At 43.7% G+C, this 18,583-nt stretch overlaps 1 protein-coding gene across 2 annotated transcripts in view; it reads left to right on the plus strand.

Moving 5' to 3' along the window:
* Positions 1-18,583, plus strand: part of MARCHF3 (membrane associated ring-CH-type finger 3) — a 143,854-nt gene that overhangs the window by 116,587 nt on the left and 8,684 nt on the right. For both annotated transcript variants that reach the window (XM_074328546.1, XM_019732388.2), the window contains exon 4: positions 15,817-16,026. In XM_074328546.1, coding sequence (XP_074184647.1) covers positions 15,817-16,026 — 210 coding nt within the window. The remainder of the gene's footprint in view (positions 1-15,816; positions 16,027-18,583) is intronic.

The following is an 18,583-nucleotide window of genomic DNA, read 5'->3' on the forward strand; positions in this document are numbered from 1 at the left end:
TGACAAGACGTACCTGACAGATAAATATCTGAAAAATAACCCTATTAGATGAAGATGTGGCAAGGCAAAAGGAAATATCTACAAACCAGAATCCATGCAGGATGGAGGGATTTCTTTTTAGGGAAATCTACAGGACACTTCAATTATTTTTGACCAAGGGGGTTTTCCAGTCTCAGATTTTTGAAACAGCTTTATTGAGATATAATTTATGTACCATACAGTTCACCCAGTTGAGGGGTACAGTTCAGTGACACTTAGTATATTCACAGTATAGTGTGACCACCACCAGAGGTCAATTTTAGAACATTCTCATCACCCTAAAATGAAACCTCACTGTCACGCAGGGTGTCATGCAGGGTCTCTGGTCCCGCTCCCCACATAAGAACGCAGGACATGGTGAGACCAAAAAGGAACACCCACAGAGCCATAGCTAGGTGAGTTATACCACTATAGTCTCGCTGGCGGCTGGGTTGGAGAAACAGGAAACAGGAGCCACACGATCCACAACCCTCACTCCGCCACTTGCTAGCTCAGCCACCATCTTCTTGCTAGCCCCCATTTTTCTACTAGCGTAGCCACAGCAGTTATATTAGTGGCCAATAGTTCACTGGTTACAGCTGACGGCCTACTAGCCACAGCTGATGGCCATGCAATCACAGTTGATGGCCATTTACTACCTGAGCCAGCACCTTTCCACGTGAGGCCGAGAGCCTGGAAACTGCACTCCTGGCTCTATGCCCACACTCACACACTTCAGCCTTCATTCTCCAGTCTTCCCACCCCCACCCTGCCCCTTGCCCCAGCCCTAGGCAACCACTGATCTATTCTATATCTATATGGATTTGTCTATTCTGCACATTTCCTATAACTGGAACTCTACAGTAAGTATGTGGTCCTGTGTGACTGGCTTCCTTCACTTACCATAAAGTTTGCAAGGTCTAGTCTCATATTTTATAGAAAAATGTATCTTAACCTTTTTTACTGTAATTTTGTTAGTTTTGATTCCTTCTTCGTATCCTATTTACCTTAATGTACTGCTACTACTAGTTACCATTTACTGAGTCCTCAACCTCTGCCACTGTTCCAAGCACTTTACCATTCTGCCATTTGTTAGGTATAACATTTCCACTTTAGAAGTAGAAAACTGGCACAGAGATGTCCGTGGTTTCTTTCCCCCTTTTCCTTATCAGTTTGTGGGATGAAATCCTGTTCATTTTTCACTTTTTTTTAAGATTTTATTGGGGAAGGGGAACAAGACTTTATTGGGGCACAGCGTGTACTTCCAGGTCAAGTTGTTGTCCTTTCAATCGTTGTTGTGGAAGGGGCAGTTCAGCTCCAGGTCCAGTTGCCGTTGTTAGTTGCAGGGGGCACAGCCCACCATCCCTTGCAGGAGTCGAACCAGCAACCTTGTGGTTGAGAGGATGCGCTCCAACCAACTGAGCCATCCGGGAGGCAGCTCAGCTCAAGGTGCCGTGTTCAATCTTAGTTGCAGGGGGCGGAGCCCATCATCCCTTGAGGGAGTTGAGAAGTCGAACTGGCAACTTTGTGGTTGAGAGCCCACTGGCCCATGTGGGGATTGAACTGGCAACCCTCAGAGTTAGGAGCACGGAGCTCCAACTGCCTGAGCCACCAGTCCGGCCCCCACTTTTTTATTGTATGGTAATAATTTGTACATTGATTTTTTTTGTCTGAATTTTTATCATTTTTGCTCAATGAGAGTCCTTTTCTTCCTTTTTGGTTGCTTCCTTGATTCTGCTGCCCCACAACTACACAATTACTTTTTTTTTTTTTTTTTTTTTTTAGATTTTATTGGGGAAGGGGAACAGGACTTTATTGGGGAACAGTGTGTACTTCTAGGACTTTTTTCCAAGTCAAGTTGTTGTCCTTTCAGTCTTAGTTGTGGAGGGCGCAGCTCAGCTCCAGGTCCAGTTGCCCTTGCTAGTTGCAGGGGGCGCAGTCTACCATCCCTTGTGGGAGTCGAGGAATCGAACTGGCAACCTTGTGGTTGAGAGGACGCGCTCCAACCAACTGATCCATCCAGGAGCCCAGCGGCAGCTCAGCTCAAGGTGCCGTGTTCAATCTTAGTTGCAGGGAGCAGAGCCCACCATCCCTTGCGGGACTCGAGGAGTTGAACTGGCAACCTTGTGGTTGAGAGCCCACTGGCCTACGTGGGAATCGAACCGGCAGCCTTCGGAGTTAGGAGCATGGAGCTCTAACCGCCTGAGCCACCGGGCCGGCCCCCACAATTACTTTTTAATAATACATTTTGTGACCTGGGTTAATTTTTTTTTGACCAGTGTCTACAGAGAAATGATGAATTCTCAGAAGGCAATCAAATCCTACTACCCATATTCTTAAATTCATCAAACCTCAGAAAGCTGGACTGGACCAAGGAGTTTTTAAGACAATTTGGAGAAATGCTCTAGAACTGTGCTTCTTCCCATGAGATATACTTGAGAATCTGACAAAAGCTTGAACTCTTATGATGAATAGAGACCACTATATTGTACTATAATTATTTTCAAACCTTCTGAGAGACTAGAGCTTAATTATTCCAATCACTGAAAGAACGCATAATTATGTAATGTGATAGAGGTGCTAAATATCACTACAATGGCAATCATACTGCAATATTAAATGTATCAAATTAATATATTGTACACCTTAAATGTATAAAATGCTGTATGTCAAATATATCCAATTTTTTAAAACATATTATTGAAGGGAAAAAAAGAAGCTTATACTCTCTCCCCTGAAATACATAGACATCCAGTGTTCAAATACATTTTCAAAGGGGCCACAGGTTGTCTGAAGCCCTACACCCTAAGTCAGAGACCCCTGGTCTAGGAAAATGGTTATGTAAATTTTAAGGGAGCACATAGATTTTCCAAAAATGTCTCCTGCATCCTTCAAATGTTGCAAGCATGAAAGGTAAGGGAGGCTTTTCAACACTTCACTGCAAATTCCCTCCTCTGAGAGGAGACCATGTTATAATTGTGTGGGTGCCACAACAGTGGACATGATTTGCTAGTCTTGAAGGCACAGCTAGTGATTTCGTTTGTATATGTGCAGGACTGGGCTAGTTATTAACTTGGTTTCTTCCATGGTTGGCTTGGTTCTGCCTTGGGGACACATAGAGGGCACATGTCTCAGGATCATTCAAGCTAAAAATGTATGTGTGTCTCCTGTTGGAGCAGAGCTTTCCCACAGGTGGGAACTGTGTTCATAGAGCTGTTGTCCTACTTGCCCTTCTATAAATGCCAGTCCTTGATGTTATGGCCCATGTTGTCTGAGCTAGTGCCACTACCCCTTAAGAAGGTCTTCCCTGAAGACAGCTCTGTGCGATTTGCAGCAAAATGGTCTACAAACGTGGAACAGAACCAAGAGAAGTAATCCTGGCAAAATGGAAAACGTTGCCTCCCCTCGTATAACACCTGGTATATTTTTATCTGGTATTCTGATATTCTGGGCCCCATACTTAATGAAGGACACCCAAAAAGTCCAGGCGAGCGCTATATACACAGACGGCTGGGTTGACCTGGATAGAAAGAGGAAGACTCTTTAGATGTGAGGAGGCTAAGGAAGCATGTGTTTGAAATCTTGAAAAATCATGAGCTGCTTAGACAATGTAAGCAGGGACTGTGTGGAATGATCCAAATTACTTGAATGCTGGTGAGCTCCCTTTGAAATTTGAGGACGGGGCATTTTGAACAAAAAGAAAGAGATGCCACCAAATACTACGGCTCATGGACTTAAGCCATTGCCTCAAGGGGAGTCTTGAGAGAGTCCAGATCCTTTCATTGCTAGGACATGTGTAGTGTCAGCAAGGTCAGCAGGCTCTCCTAAATATTTGGGGTCCTTTTTGGCAGCGAAACATTGGGCTGTAGGGACTGTGAATCTAACATTCCCTCTCTTCTCACAGTACTTCCACCTAGCAGAAATTCTTCTCTTTCTCACAGCGCTCCCATTCTCGCTTGCTTTGGGAGTATGTGGTCGTGGTGAGACTGTCTCTTCCATCCTCGGTTTCACAGTGTGTGGGATTTCATTAAAATCCCTCCACCACGCTCTGCTTGGATAGTTTTCATCCTCACATTCTCACCACATCTGAGGAATACAGATTTTTAAATGTGGTCCCATTCTGAGGACCTGGTTTTGAATTTGATTTCTCCCTATTTCCTTTCAACATCCCCAATGATCAAAATAAGGATTTATTATCCATATTCGTGCTATTCATCATATTCTTGTATTTCATCTGGTATTCCAGTTGGGGCTTTCCTTGGTACGCTGTCCTGGCACCTTGTACTCTGTGATCCCGTCCTTCTGCAGAAAGTAATTATTCAAAGCATCTGAAACCCGGACTCCAGCAGCAGGCCAGCAGACAGGGTGTCAGACACCAGCAACTTTACTGGCTGGAGGGCCAGGGACCCTGTAAGAGTCAAAATGAAGCAGGGCCCAGGGGACAGGGAGCTGTTCTTTGTGTCCTGTTTATAAATGACAACACAGCGCGTATCCATTGTCTCCCAGAGTAAATCATTTCTATTTCTGGCACTGTGCATCTTATTTATCAATTTCTTCTGGAAATTTCTGTTTTCTTGCTCTCCATCCTCTTTTGGTTATTTATCTCCTCGTCTTAGGTTTCTGGCTTTACGTTGAGCACATATGCCACGTAATTCTGCAACATCGTCTCATATTTCAGATAAGCAATCTGCATTTGGCTGTGATCACTTCTACACAGAGATGTCTAAAATAGTTAAAGAGAAATGATTCCCATTTTGCTTATATCTGAAGTTGCAAATGAATATATCAAATTATTTTGCCATCTAATCGTGCTGTGCTGCTAATATTATCTTTGGAAAATTTCAAACCATTAGTGTGGGTATGAGTAGTATTTGTTTAAATAATGCCTGAGCCAAATTATAATGTCCTAGAAACAAATATAGTATTTATGGAGCGTTATAGCCCATTAATTGACTTATTGGCCTCAGTCCTTCAGGGAGTGTCACAAATCTCCAGGGTGTCCTTGAATGTGACTCATGCTTCAGCCAACTCACAGCTGTGAATACCAGAACAATTGCTAAGCATGTGTCTGCAGCAAAAATTCCTTTGCTGTATCTGATCAGAAGAGTTAGGGTGAGTGGTCCTATCTATACAGAGGGTGACAAAAAAAAAATGTAGAAGTTTTAAGAAAAGAAAACTGTATTAAAATTGTAATAATCAACATATACCAATAACAAAAGATGAATACGAGTCACGTTTGACTTCTGCAATTACAAGAGGTGCTCAAAGTGGTTACCATCAGCGTCCAGACACTTCTGATTACGGCAAAATACTTCTTGAGTAACGTTGACCAAAGTGTCCACTTGTATACATTTTTTTTGGCATCCCCATTATATGTCTGTATTTTAGTTAAACTCATCTGATTTCTACCCAAAGCAATCCTCTGGTTTGGAAGTCTTTATATATTGCTTCAGCTAATACTTATGAAGCACAAATTAAATATTTTAGGAAATGGGGATATAACTGTGAAGAGGCCAGAAGAATGTTGTGTACTAATAGAGCTTACCTGCTAGGGAGAAAGACATGGCATAAACAAGAACCAGTAAATAAGTAAAAAGATGATTTTTGATCGTGACAATAGTGATAAAGGAAGAAACAAGTTGTGGTAAAAAATGACTGGGGTAAGAAAATGCATGGTGGTTTGCGAAGGCCTCTCTGAAGAGATGACATTTGAGCAGAGACAGAACCCAGCCCCTGAGAATGTCCCAGCCACGGGAAGAAGAGTTCCAGACAGAAGGAACAGCCACTGCAAAGGCTCTGAGGCAGGCAGTTCAGTCTTTCTGAAACAGGCTAAAACACTGCTGAGGAGCATTATTTGAGAGATCAAAGGAGCTAGATCCCAGATGCTTAAACTATTCTGTCGTGGGCCCCTTGACAGTCTGTTAAAACCTATAGATCCCTTCTCAGAATCATGTTTTTAATTACATACAACAAAAGACATAGGAATGGAATGAAAACCAATTACCTTATAATTAAGCATTTAAAATATTGAAAAGACAAAGTTGCGATAAAAATGTAAGTGCTTCTTTAACATTTTTTGACAGATCTGATAACTATGAAGTAGTGATATGTCAAGATAACTGCAACAATTATAATGTGATAGGAAATATTTGTGATTTCTATTGGTGACAAAATCATAGGTGCTGACTTTGTGCCCTTCACGGAGATTTTCTGCATAACTCAATGAAATGCAAAATTTCAATTAAAGGTTGTGAAAATAAAGATGCAATTTTTTCCCCCATCCAAATATCACAAGTCCCTTGAATTCTATCCTCGGCCCTGTTGGGTCTGTGGAGCCCAGGTACAAACACCTGGAGTACATCACGCAGGACTTTGTGGGCCATGGCAAGGCTAGGTAGACTAAGTGCAACGCAGAGCCTCTGGGGAATTTTAAGCAAGAGAAGTGATGTGATCTTGCTGCTTTAGTAATACTGGATTCTAGGGTAACGAGGACACAGGAGCAAAGAGGCTCAGGTGAGAGATGAGGAAGAGTAGTGGCACTAGAGAGAGAAAGAGAGAGATGTGGACGTGTCCAAGACGTATTCTGGAAGAAGTGACAGGACCTACCGATAGACTGTGTATAAGGCCCGGGGAATGACGGGAGGGAGAATACGGACGGTACTGAGGTTTACAAGAACCACAAGGTTTGGGTGCTGTCACGTACTAGTGTGGGACAGACAACCTGGGAGAAACATGGATCTGTGGCAGAGTTGGGGTGGCAGAAACGAATCCAGTCTTCCATCATGGACCTTGTTTATTACACAAATGGAGAGCTATCTAGTAAGCAGCGAGATACACAGCCATGGAGCTCAGAGGAGAGTTGGGCTGAAGGATGCTCCATACATTCTTCAATAGAACCTGATGTTTTGAACAAAAGTGGGAGCTTAGGACAACTAGAGAGGGTCCTTCCCCACTTCCCTTGAAGCTGAACCTGCCCCACTCCTTTGAGGGAGACTTGCATTTTTCACTCCTCCAGAGAGGTGAAAGAACTTGATAAAGGTCACACAGCATTTGGGGGAACCAAGAGCATGGGGCAACTGAAAGCAGTATTTTGCCCCCCGCTTCCAAGGCCACGTTTCATCCCCTGCACAGTGGTCCTACTCCAAACTTATCCACTGTAGGAGTGAACAAAAATTGGGAGCAAGATTTTATGTAGTGCTAAAGCAAGCAGAAGGAAAGAGTTGAAACAACAGTAGGCTGGAGATTTCAAATACTGGCTCCTCCACCACCTAACCTTGAAAAAGTATCTTAACCTCCCTAAGGCTTAGTATCCTAATTCAAAATGGCAATAATAACACCACCTGGTGTTTTTAAATTCAGTAAAAGTGTCTGACACATAATAGGCACTCAGTACATATTTTTGGTTGAAATAGAGTTGTATAATTTTTAAATGGACATTTGGTATTGTCTTTTTCTCATATATTTCAAGGTAGTTTTCTCCTAGGAAAAAAAAAGATAGTAATTGTGACTAAAACAATACAAAGGACCTCAAATAACTTATTGGATTTCTCATACTAATTCATGACGTGTGGAAAAATAGATGGTATTCCACAGTTATTTACATCGTGGGGGGGGGGGGGCGGAAGGAAGCTTGAACAGAAACTACAGGTTTTTCACCTTATAGCAACAAAACAACGTGTAAATATTTCTCTTGGAAGCCTCAAAAGAAAGGTACATAAGGAATGCTATCTCTAGTCTAGAAGGCTAAAAGCAGTGAACTTGGGCTACCAGCACCTCAGATGTTTATTCATTCATTTTCATTAAGCAGCAACTCTATTCCAGCACTGTTCTTGCATCAAGGTATACAGGAATGAACTGCCATCATGGAGCTCTCATTGAGGTGGGAAGGAAAAAATAAATAAATAAACAAGCAAATAAATAAATAGCATTATTTCAAAGAGTGTCACACATTCTGTGGAAAATATAGCCGGGTAATGTTCGCAGGTGCAAAGAGTATTTTCAATGAAAAGACACCATTTGAGCTGAGACCTAAATGATGAGAAGGAGCCATATATTTCCATATGGGAACAGCCATTTGTAAGGGTTGGAAATGAGGGGAAAGAGATAGTAAGAGAAGTGGTCAGAGAGGGAGGCAGGGATGAGGGCAGGTCTTGTAGTCCCAGGTAAAAAGTCTAGTCTTTATTCTAACCATTGGAGAATTTTAAGCAAAGGACTGACAAGATCTGATGTATCTTTTTACCACGTCATCCTGACTGTTGTTGTTTTGCAACTGGGCTATTAGTTGGCCAGAGTCGAAGCAGGGAAGTATTGCCTCCCAAGCAGTAGATGAGAGTGGCCCAGGGATGGCGGCAGTGGATATGGAGAGAAGCACATGGTTCCAGATGTATGTTGAAGGGAGTGTCAGTAGGACTTACTGACACTACCCCACACATGTGTGGGGTAGACATAGAAAGGAAACAGGATGACTGAGCGACTGGGTGGGTGATGATTTAAAGATATGGAGAAGATGTGGTGGGGGGAAGGGTTGTGAGGTAAGTACTAAATCAAGAGTTCTGTTTTGGACAGAATAAGTTTGAGTTTTCTATTAGTCATCTCCGGGGAGAAGAGTGGGCTGATAAATATGCACACGTGGGGCTTTGGAGAGAGATCAAAGCTGGAGACTGGCATTTTAGAGTCACAGGCAAACCCTCTGTAAAGTTTTCACTTGCACATGGTGCTTCACTTTCACTTGCTTCAAGCCTGGTTTGATGGCTACCTGGAGCATCAATCTCCGTGGCTTCCCTGGAGTCAGAATTTCCTTCTGTGTGGCTTCAGCTGTCCTGGAAATTCATTGGTAGTATGTGAAGTTCAGGGATTTAAACACCAGTAGGTGTTTGTTTTTGTTCTCTGCTGTGTTTCAAGTTAACTGAAATGCATGGTTTTCAGGTTTCATCTTCAGTTTTAAATCATGCAAAGGACCCACCCTTTCACACTGCAGCTCCCCAAGCAAGCAAGACAGTTTAGTTTTGGTTGTGTTGGGCTTTGAAAATAAAACCCATCCCAAGATAGGCAATCGCTTGGTTAATAATAACTCTGCCAAGTGTCAGATTACCAGGAGATACTCAGGCAGATAAACCCAAGTGAGTAAACACTGTGAAACCGTGCCTTTTTTTTTTTCTGCTCCATAAATTTATTATGGTTCTGTCAGTTCTTATCGCTTCTATCAGTTTCTTTCATTCTCATGATGGTTTCTCATTAAGGAGAGTCATGCAGAAGGTTGTAATGGATCAGAGCTATTAGCCACCAGAGTATAATCTGGTTCTAGTATAAACTGACCTGTTCGATGTCCTGTCTACCTTGAGGATTTAAGTCGATTAATTCAGAGCCTGGGAGGCAGAATCTAATGTCCTGGAGCAGCACACCTCTTTCACCCCTACCCACGAGGAAGGGATTTAACAAACTGACACTAAATTAGATCCAAACCCACAGTCAACCCACTTTGAAAGTAACCCCTAGTGCCTAGCTCACCTTGGATGTACATTCACAGCCAGTAAATTATGCTGTGTCACTGGTAGTAGAATGCTGCTTTAATTCCCTCTGCTGTCTCAGATCTTGGGGTTTCTGTTTTGTTTAGTTGGTTGGTTGGTTGGTTTTTGTACCAATTTCCAAGAGTAGATCGATCTCATGGTTCAAGAACAAGTTAGTGGTTGGAATGAGCCCTCCCCCCACAGGGCCAAATCTGAATCTGAACTGGTCTGGTGGGCTCAGCTTGGACCCCACCCCACCCAACTCCCTCACCTGCACTTTCTCCTTGAGCAGCCAGCCCCACCTGCATTGCACTCTTTCTTGGGAAACTGTCAGAGTTCACGGCCACCAGGCAGACTACAACTGACCTCAGTGTGCTCTGAGACTTTTGCTGAATAGCTCCAGGCTCAGCATTGGCACCAAACCAGAATTTACATTAACCTGGTGACCACAACTCTTCCCACTCTAGTGACTCCCTGAGACCCTGCCTCACCCAACGGGTACCACACAAGGCTTTATCAGTGGCTGAACCTTAAGGGAGCCGGCAGGTGGCAACAGACCTCGGAGTGTCCTGGCTTTTTACAGAGCTACCCCAGGCCAAGTACTAGTGGCAGATGTCCTCGGTTCGCAGCGTGGCCTCTCCCACACACCTCTAGGTTTAACACAAGCAACAAACAACCATGTTACACTTTATAGCTCCTACCAGGTAGTCCCCAACTGGTCACAGCCAATGGGTGACCTGGGCTTGCACTGTAGCCCCTCCCAAGAGGCCCCAGAACAAACATACTTGGAAGTTGGCATCAGATCACAGCAGAGCACCGTTAATTAGCCCCACAAGTGGCACACACAAAAGGCAGTCTCAACAGGCACCAGAGCCTACTGGGGTAAATCCCACTCAATAGGGTAAGCCCTGAGCACAGCAGCCTGTGGTTGTGGACGTGGCCAAACCCCGCAGCCAGTCAGCCTGAGTGTCAGTCCGACCTACTGACATGCCAATAGCTATCAAAGCTCAACTATAACAGGAGAACACACAAGGGACATTCCTGGGGCACCCAGAGCAGGTGACCAGGGAGACTGTGCCAGGGCACCTACTAAGGCCACCTGGCCAAGACTGAGAGACATAGCAGATCTACTCAATACATAGAAACAAACACAGAGAGGAAGCCAAAATGAAGAAACAAAGAAATGCATCCCAAATGAAAGAACAAGAGAAAACTCCAAGAAAAATACTGAATGAAATGGAGGCAAGCAACCTACCAGATACAGGGTTCAAAATAATGGTTATGAGGATGCTCAAGGAACTTAGTGAGAACTTCAACAAAGAGATTATAGCAAGCATAAAAAAAGGACATAGAAACCATAAAAAAAGAACCAGTCAGAAGTGGAGAATATAATAACTGAAACGAAGAATGCACTAGAAGGAATCACCAGCAGACTAGATGAAATCAGCGAAGACAAGGTAGCAGAAAACACCCAATCAGAAGAGCATAAAGAAAAAAGAATTTTAAAAAAATGAGGATAGTTTAAGAGACTTCTGGGACAACGTCAAGCATAACAACATTTGTATCATAGCAATACCAGAAGAAGAGAGAAAGCAAGGGATTGAAAACCTATTTGAAGAAATAATGACTGAAAACTTTCCTAACCTGGTGAAGGAAATAGACATACAAGTCCAGGAAGTGCAGAGAGTCCCAAACAAGATGAACCCAAACAGGCCCACACCAAGACACATGATAATTAGAATGGCAAAGGTTAAAAATGAAGAGAGAATCTTAAAAGCACCAAGAAAAAGGCAACTAGTAACTTATAAGGGAGCTCCCATAAGATCATTACCTGATTTCTCAACAGAAACTTTGCCTGAAGGAAGTGGCACAAAATATTCAATGTGATAAAAAAGCAAGGACCTACGACCAAGATTCCTCTACCGAGCAAGATTATCATTTAAAATTGAAGGACAGATAAAGAGCTTCCCAGACAAGAAAAAGCTAAAGGAGTTCATCACTATCAAACTAGTATTACAAGGAATCTTAGAGGGACTTCTTTAAGATGGAAATATAAATTAAAAATTATGAATAATAAAATGGTAATAACTACATATCTATCAAACAATTAATTTCAATGTAAATGGATTAAATGTTCAAATCAAAAGACATAGGAGGGCTGAAAGTTTAAGAAAACAAACTCTTACATACTCTGCCTACAAGAGACTAACTTCAGATTGAAAGACACACACAGACGGAAAGGAAGGGATGGAAAAAAAAGTATTCAATAAAAATAGAAATTAAAAAAAAAAAAAGAAAATCTGGGGTAGCAAGATTTATACCAGACTAAATAGACTTTAAAACAAAGGCTAGCACAAGAGACAAAGAAGGACCAGTAATCCCACTTCTGGGTATTTATTCGAAGAAAACCAAAACACTACTTCGAGGGGACATATGTATCCATATATTCATTGCAGCATTGTTTACAGTGACAAAGATGTGGAGGCAGCCTGGGTGTCTGTCAATGGAAGAATGGATAAAGAGGAGGTAGTACTTATATACAATGGAATATTGCTCTGCCAGGGAAGGGAATGGGTTATTTCCATCTGTGGCAGCATAGGTGGACCTGGAGAGTATGGATCTGTGCTGTGTGTTGTATCAGACAGAGAAGGACAGATGCAATGTGATTTTGCTTATATGTGGAATCTAAATAACAAAATAAATAAAGAAAATAGAAACAAACTCATAGATACAGAAAACATTGTGATGGTTGCCAGATGGGAGGGGGTTGCCAGGTGGGGGTGGAAAAGGGAAAGGGATTAAGAAGTACAAATTGGTTGCTTCAAACTAGTTATGGGGATGTAGGGCATAGCATAAGGAATATAGTCAATAATATTGTAATAACTATGTATGGTGGTGTCAGATGGGTACTAGATTTGTTGGGGTGACAGTTGGGAGGGGGTCAGGGGGCAGGGTGAAAAAGGTGAAGGGATAAAGAAGTACAAATTGGTCGTTATAAAATAGTCATGGGGATGTAAAGTAAAGCATGGGGAATATAATTAATAAAATGGTAATAACTATGTATAGTGCCAGCTGAATACTAGACTAGTCAGGGGGATCACTTCTTAAATTATATAAAATGTCTAACCACTATGTTGTACACCTGAAATTAATATAAAATAATATTGAATGTCAACTATAATTGAAAAAATTTTTTAAATTAACTGGGAGTTTAGTCATAAGGAAAAAAAAGAACTTCATACCTAAATATGACCCAGCAGCAAACAACAAAAAGAGTAAGCTAAGCCAAAATATATGCATAGAGTTAATGAGGTATGGAACCTTGGTATTGGGTGATCATGGACATATAAAATGGCCTGGAAACTTCTCAAGAATATAAAAGATCAAAAAATAATTAGAAAACAGGAAACTGGGCACAAGCAATAGTAATTTCTGGTTTGCCTTTCCAATTTCTTCTACATCACACAGAGATAAGTAGTGATTCATAATTACCTCCTTCCATACCTGAGTTATTTCACTGGGTACTGTCAAGAACCACATAGATAAGTAAAGTACTAAATTAGTTTTAATAAAATGTATTCAGAATTCCCAAGCCAAAGAAATTGGAGGAAGTCTTAGCCAGTGAGGTCAGCTGGGCTGTGAACATCTGTCACCTATTTATTGAGAACATACTATGTTCCAACAGGAAAAGTAGTCCAGGCTTCCACATCTGCTTCTAGGGAAAATCTAAACTGCCCAGGAGTCAGGTTGCTGCAATTTGAGCACCATTTTTAAGCGTCTAGATTTCTGAATGCATTACAATTTTAAATTTTCAAATCTTTTACTGATGAGAGTGGTCCTGCTCTTCCTCTCAGTTCAACCTCTGAATCATCTGGAGGAAACTGGTAACCTGGCTGAGCCTCTGTAAAATTGGGATAATAAAGCCCGATTTCTAGTCTCCACTTCATAGTGATATTCCTAGTATTTAAGCAAAAAGATGTTAATTAATGAGAGTTCTTTGAATTTGAAACTGCTGGGACATCTGAAGTAGCATGACAACACATGGCAGGGTTAATGTCGTTTGCACTTGATCATTTTGGTATTTACATTAAATTTTTATAAAGCTGTATTTATATTCATAGACAAGTCAATTCCCCATTATCTATTTTTAAATATTTATTCATGTCCATTTTTGAACTGAGGCTGAATTCTTTCAGCATCTCAGCCCATTTTTAGGGCGGGTTGTCACTGGAAAGTGCTATGTTCGGCATTCCCGGTCATTTAATATTTGCCTCAGGCAAACATTCGAGGAAGGGCACTTCCCAGAAAGTTTTCATCTGTGCCTTTACCTTCCTTCCCTTCTGCTCACTCCTTGAGTCTTCAGCTGGCCCTTACACTACTCTTTCTTTAACTTGAGTGCCGTCTTTGCAACTCTTCTGTCTCCCTTTCACCCTTGAGCATGACATTCCTCTCTCTCCAGTCAGCCCCACCCAACGCACTCTTGTCTCCCCTGTCATGGTTCTTTCCCTCCCACCAGTGGTTTTGTGGGAATTGCTGCCCTGACCTCTGGGATGTCTGCTCAGCAGCCCATGGCACTCCCATTTGGGGGTCAGTCCACAGCACTGCTAGTTCTCCTTATTTGCTGGTAGGATGAGACGGAAGACAGTCAGCCAGTGTCTCTCCCCACCCCCACCCCATCATCTGTGTTCGACCCCACTCCAGTCTCTGCACTCCATGGCCACTGTCATCACTACATGGGATAGTGAGATGGGAATGTCAGATGATTTGGAGACATGTTTCAATACTAATCTGAAGCCACCAGGCCTCATTACCAGTACCCACTGACACCAATGTGGAAGCATGATTTTTTCCTAGAATGGATTATGGAAGACATTTCAGCAGGCATTCAGCAGTTCCCCGAGTGAGAAGAGAACAACCCTGTCCTGTAGACTCCTCAGCTCCAGTCTTTAAACAAGCACGAGTTTTCCCTTCCTTTGGGGGGTTGAGTCAGTCAAGATGGTAGTAGAGTTAAGATGTCAGGGACAGGCCTAAGTTCAGGGCCCTAAAATGTGAGGGAGGGGGCATTACTGAGTTCATGGAGTCAGGTGAGCCTCATTCTGTGGGGGTGGGGGTCCCCAAACCACACTCAGGGTCAGTGATTCACTAGAAGGACTCACAGGACTCAGAAAAGTTCTTACCGTGTTTCCCTGAAAATAAGACCTAGCCGGACAATCAGCTCTAATGCATCTTTTGGAACAAAAATTAATATAAGACCCAGTCTTACTTTACTATAATATAAGACCAGGTATAATATAATATAATAATATAATACCAGGTCTTATATTAATTTTTGCTCCAAAAGATGCATTAGAGCTGATTGTCCGGCTAGGTCTTATTTTCGGGGAAACAGGGTACTATACTCGTGCTTACGGTTTATTACAGCAAGAGGATACCAGTTAAAAGCAGCAGAGGGAAGAGGTACATGGGACCTAGTCTAGGAGAAACCAGGCACAAGCTCCCAGGTGTCCCCACCCAGCAGTGTCACACAGGTGTGCTTAATTTTTCCAGCAACAAATGGTGACAACGCATACAATGTGTAATCAACCAGGGAGGCTCACCTGGGCCTTGGTGTCGGTGGTGTTTATTGGAGTCAGTCGTGGCTGTATGACTAACTTCGGCTGCTCAGACTGCAGCCCCCAAGGCAAACATAGGTGTTTCGCATCAATTTCATTGTTGGCATAAACTGTGTGATGCCACTGTGCCCTGTGGCCCAATGCCTCGGACATACACAACACGCTTACCACCCAGAATATTACGATGACTCAGAGCTCATCTCTTAGGAGCCAGTCTTGAAAACAGTTCTTTCTTGGGACTGCAGGCCTTGAGCACCCCAGGCCTGCTGAGGTGAGCTCCCCTGCACACATTCCCAGGGTCAAGACACTGGAAGGCTGTGACCACGTGACAGCACTTGTTACACCTCACCTGTTATCTTTCAAAAGTCCTCTCTACCTTCCACACAGCCATTCTGATTCATAATAACCATTGAACTATTTTCAAAACAGCAGGCCATCTACAGCCAGGACACGTTACCATCATCATCATCACCATCATAATCGCTGTCATCAGAAGTCACTCTAACGCAGGGGCGGGGCCTTGGGCATGAGTCCTTCATGCGTCCGTGTGATCTCAGAGCAGGTCAGAAGTGCCTTGTTCCAGATTCTGGAGACAAAGACCATTTCAAAGCAGTGTGTCTCCAGTGCACACGGGCATTTAACCCTGTGCTTATCTTTCTCTCTCTCCCTCTCCCCGGCAGTGGCTCCGAAACCCAGGCCCTCAGCACGAGAAGCGGACTCTGTTCGGAGACATGGTGTGCTTCTTGTTCATAACCCCACTGGCCACCATCTCAGGCTGGCTCTGCCTGCGGGGCGCCGTGGACCACCTGCACTTTAGTAGCCGGCTCGAGGCCGTCGGGCTCATTGCACTCACTGTCGCACTCTTCACTATTTACCTCTTTTGGACACTAGTAAGTATGGCCCGCGGCCCAGGGGTCAGGCCAGCTGGAGCCGGCCGCCCCATGGTCGGCACAGCCTTTCTTCTTGTCTGTAGCACATCTCACCTGCCCAGTAGAAGACAGACCTTCAAATGCTGGCTAGAGTGTGTGATTGGTTTGTCCGGCTAGATCTCTTACGAGAGTGAGTGTGTGTGTGTGTGTGTGTGTGTGTGAGTGAATCGCAGATCAAATAAAGAAAAAGCCCCTGCTTCTGAGAGCCCATCAGTCAAAGACACCGCCCTAGACATCTCTGTCCTCTGGTAGACTAGTCTCCATCTGTTAGGAGGCAGGGCGTTTTCCTCCTGTCGTCTGTGCTTCTCACTTCTGCTGGGATTGTGGTGTGTTATGAACGGTGCACCTGGCTGCTGCTGCTGTCACTGCCTGCACAGACCACGACCCCTCCTGCTGGTGGTTTCCTTCTCACGTCCTGACACAGCCCAAAGTCTTTGTTGGGCGTGGAGCTGCCCTTTGCCTGGTGATTATTCTGTGCTTTAGGATATTGACTCTGCTGCCCATAAAAACACTAATTTATCCGGCCGAGAAGCCACCACCAAAGAAAAACCATTTCCCAATAAGTGTTCCTACTGTATACGAGAAAGAATTTTTAAACATCTCTGTATTTTCATATTTTTAACTCACAAAGTAAGTTGATTGCTCGGGCACCCATTGGCAGCACCTACAAAGTGCAGCATTTGAACTCTATGCTTCCCTCTGGGACCTGCAGGGAAGGACATCACTATCTAGAATATTTTCAGAAATTGGGCCCCTGCTTCCTGGCATTACTCTTCTGTGCCTGCTTGTTTCTAATCTGAGCACATTCCATTGTATTCAATATGTACTTCCTGTCTAAAATGTGCCGTTCCCATATCCCATAGCACAGTGGAAGCTTCCATTGCTCACGGTTCTTCCCAAGCCCCGTCCCACCAGCAGCCATGCCTACCACGCTGACCTCCACCCCCTGCTCATTTCCCTCTTGTACCACCCCCCACCCCCAGGTGAGAGTGCTCAGTCAGTGAGGGACACATTTCAGCCCCAACAAGAGGGGCCCGACGGGAGCCTCGGTGAACAGGGAGTGTTCTGGTGCTTCTGACTTTTTCTGAGTCTGCTGGTTAATTTAAGCAGTCTGTTCCCAGCCTGATAAAGCCCCAAAGCAAAACTATTATTGCCTCTTTTAAAAGTCTTTGCTTCCAAAATGTATCCTGATTCATTACGAATCAAGCAATGAATCTGACTCAGAAGTCACAAGGTCATTGTGATGAGAAGAGAGTTCGAAAGAAGTTAAACAGTCTAGCGAGCACCGTCTAACGTCATTTCACCGCCTTGAGCCTCAGTGTCACCATCTATAAAGTGGGAATGGTCGTAATACCCATCCTGCTAGTTCTCCTGGTGTTATCAGATTGAAATGAAAGAGTACAGGGGAAATTACTCTGGAAAATGATTTTTTACCATGTATAGAGGTTTGTTCGTCTGGTTTTTCTTAGAAGAGTTCCTGAGGTGAAAGTATAGACGTGAATGCTGGGCTTTCAAACCAACTGAAGGTCTTTTTGAAAACCTGCTTTATAAAGCATGCAATTACCTAACAAGAAAGAAAGAAGGGAAGGGGCAGGGCAGACGGAAGAAAGGAAGAAAAGAAAGAAAAGAATTACCTAGAGAAAAATGATGTGACCCTCCTCTATCTCCCATTCTAAGTGAAAGGAAGGTTTGGGTGGGAAAGGTTCCTGGAATCAGCTCTTTCAGGAGAGTGATAATATACTTCATTTTAGAAATGTTTCCAAGCGGCAGAACTGCATAGTAAAAAGTGCATGCATTTAGAATCACAGGCTCTGTGTTTAAACCCAAGATTTAGCATCCTAATAGCTGTGTAGCTTTCATCAGGGTACTTAACCTCTCTGATCATCCTTCCCCTTCGTCAAAAACTGGAGGACATGATTGCTGGCCCATGGGTCAATGGGCTATTATGAGGATTAGGTGGGATAACACGGGAACATATATCATGAGAGCACCTAGCCGTAGGCACATTGATTTTCTTCCTGTGGCTTCCCTGCACCCCAACTACTGCAGCCCCCCAGCCCTCTATAAAATGCAAAGCATCTAGAGGGAAAGAAAGGCATTTCTGCCCTTTGACTGGTATGAAAAACATGCTGTGGCCATCAGCTCAGCAATAGGTCACTGCATCTAGACTAACTCTTTCCCAGATAAATGCTGTACGGAGCTGCCCTGGCAAGAGCCGTAATTCAGAAGCTGACAGCACTTGGAAACTGCCCTCCAGCAGAAACCCACTGTAAACAAGCTGTCAAGCTTAAGGAGAATATGCTGTGAAAATGTCTTAGATAAACAAACGGTGGTGTCAGTCCTGGCCCCGCCCCGCTCCTCCGAGGGGCTTCCTGCAAGGGCCTCGCGGGGTGCACGCCTCCCGCTTCCTCGGCCAGGAGGGCCCCGGTCTTGATACATCAGGGAGTTCTGCGCGAGGAACCTGCTGTGTGGAAACACAAGCTGTCTGCAACCCAGGAGGCTCAGGCCTCAGCCATCT

The sequence above is a fragment of the Rhinolophus sinicus genome, linkage group LG03 (genome assembly GCF_036562045.2).
Source record: "Rhinolophus sinicus isolate RSC01 linkage group LG03, ASM3656204v1, whole genome shotgun sequence".
In the NCBI taxonomy this organism is placed as follows: Eukaryota; Metazoa; Chordata; class Mammalia; order Chiroptera; family Rhinolophidae; genus Rhinolophus; species Rhinolophus sinicus.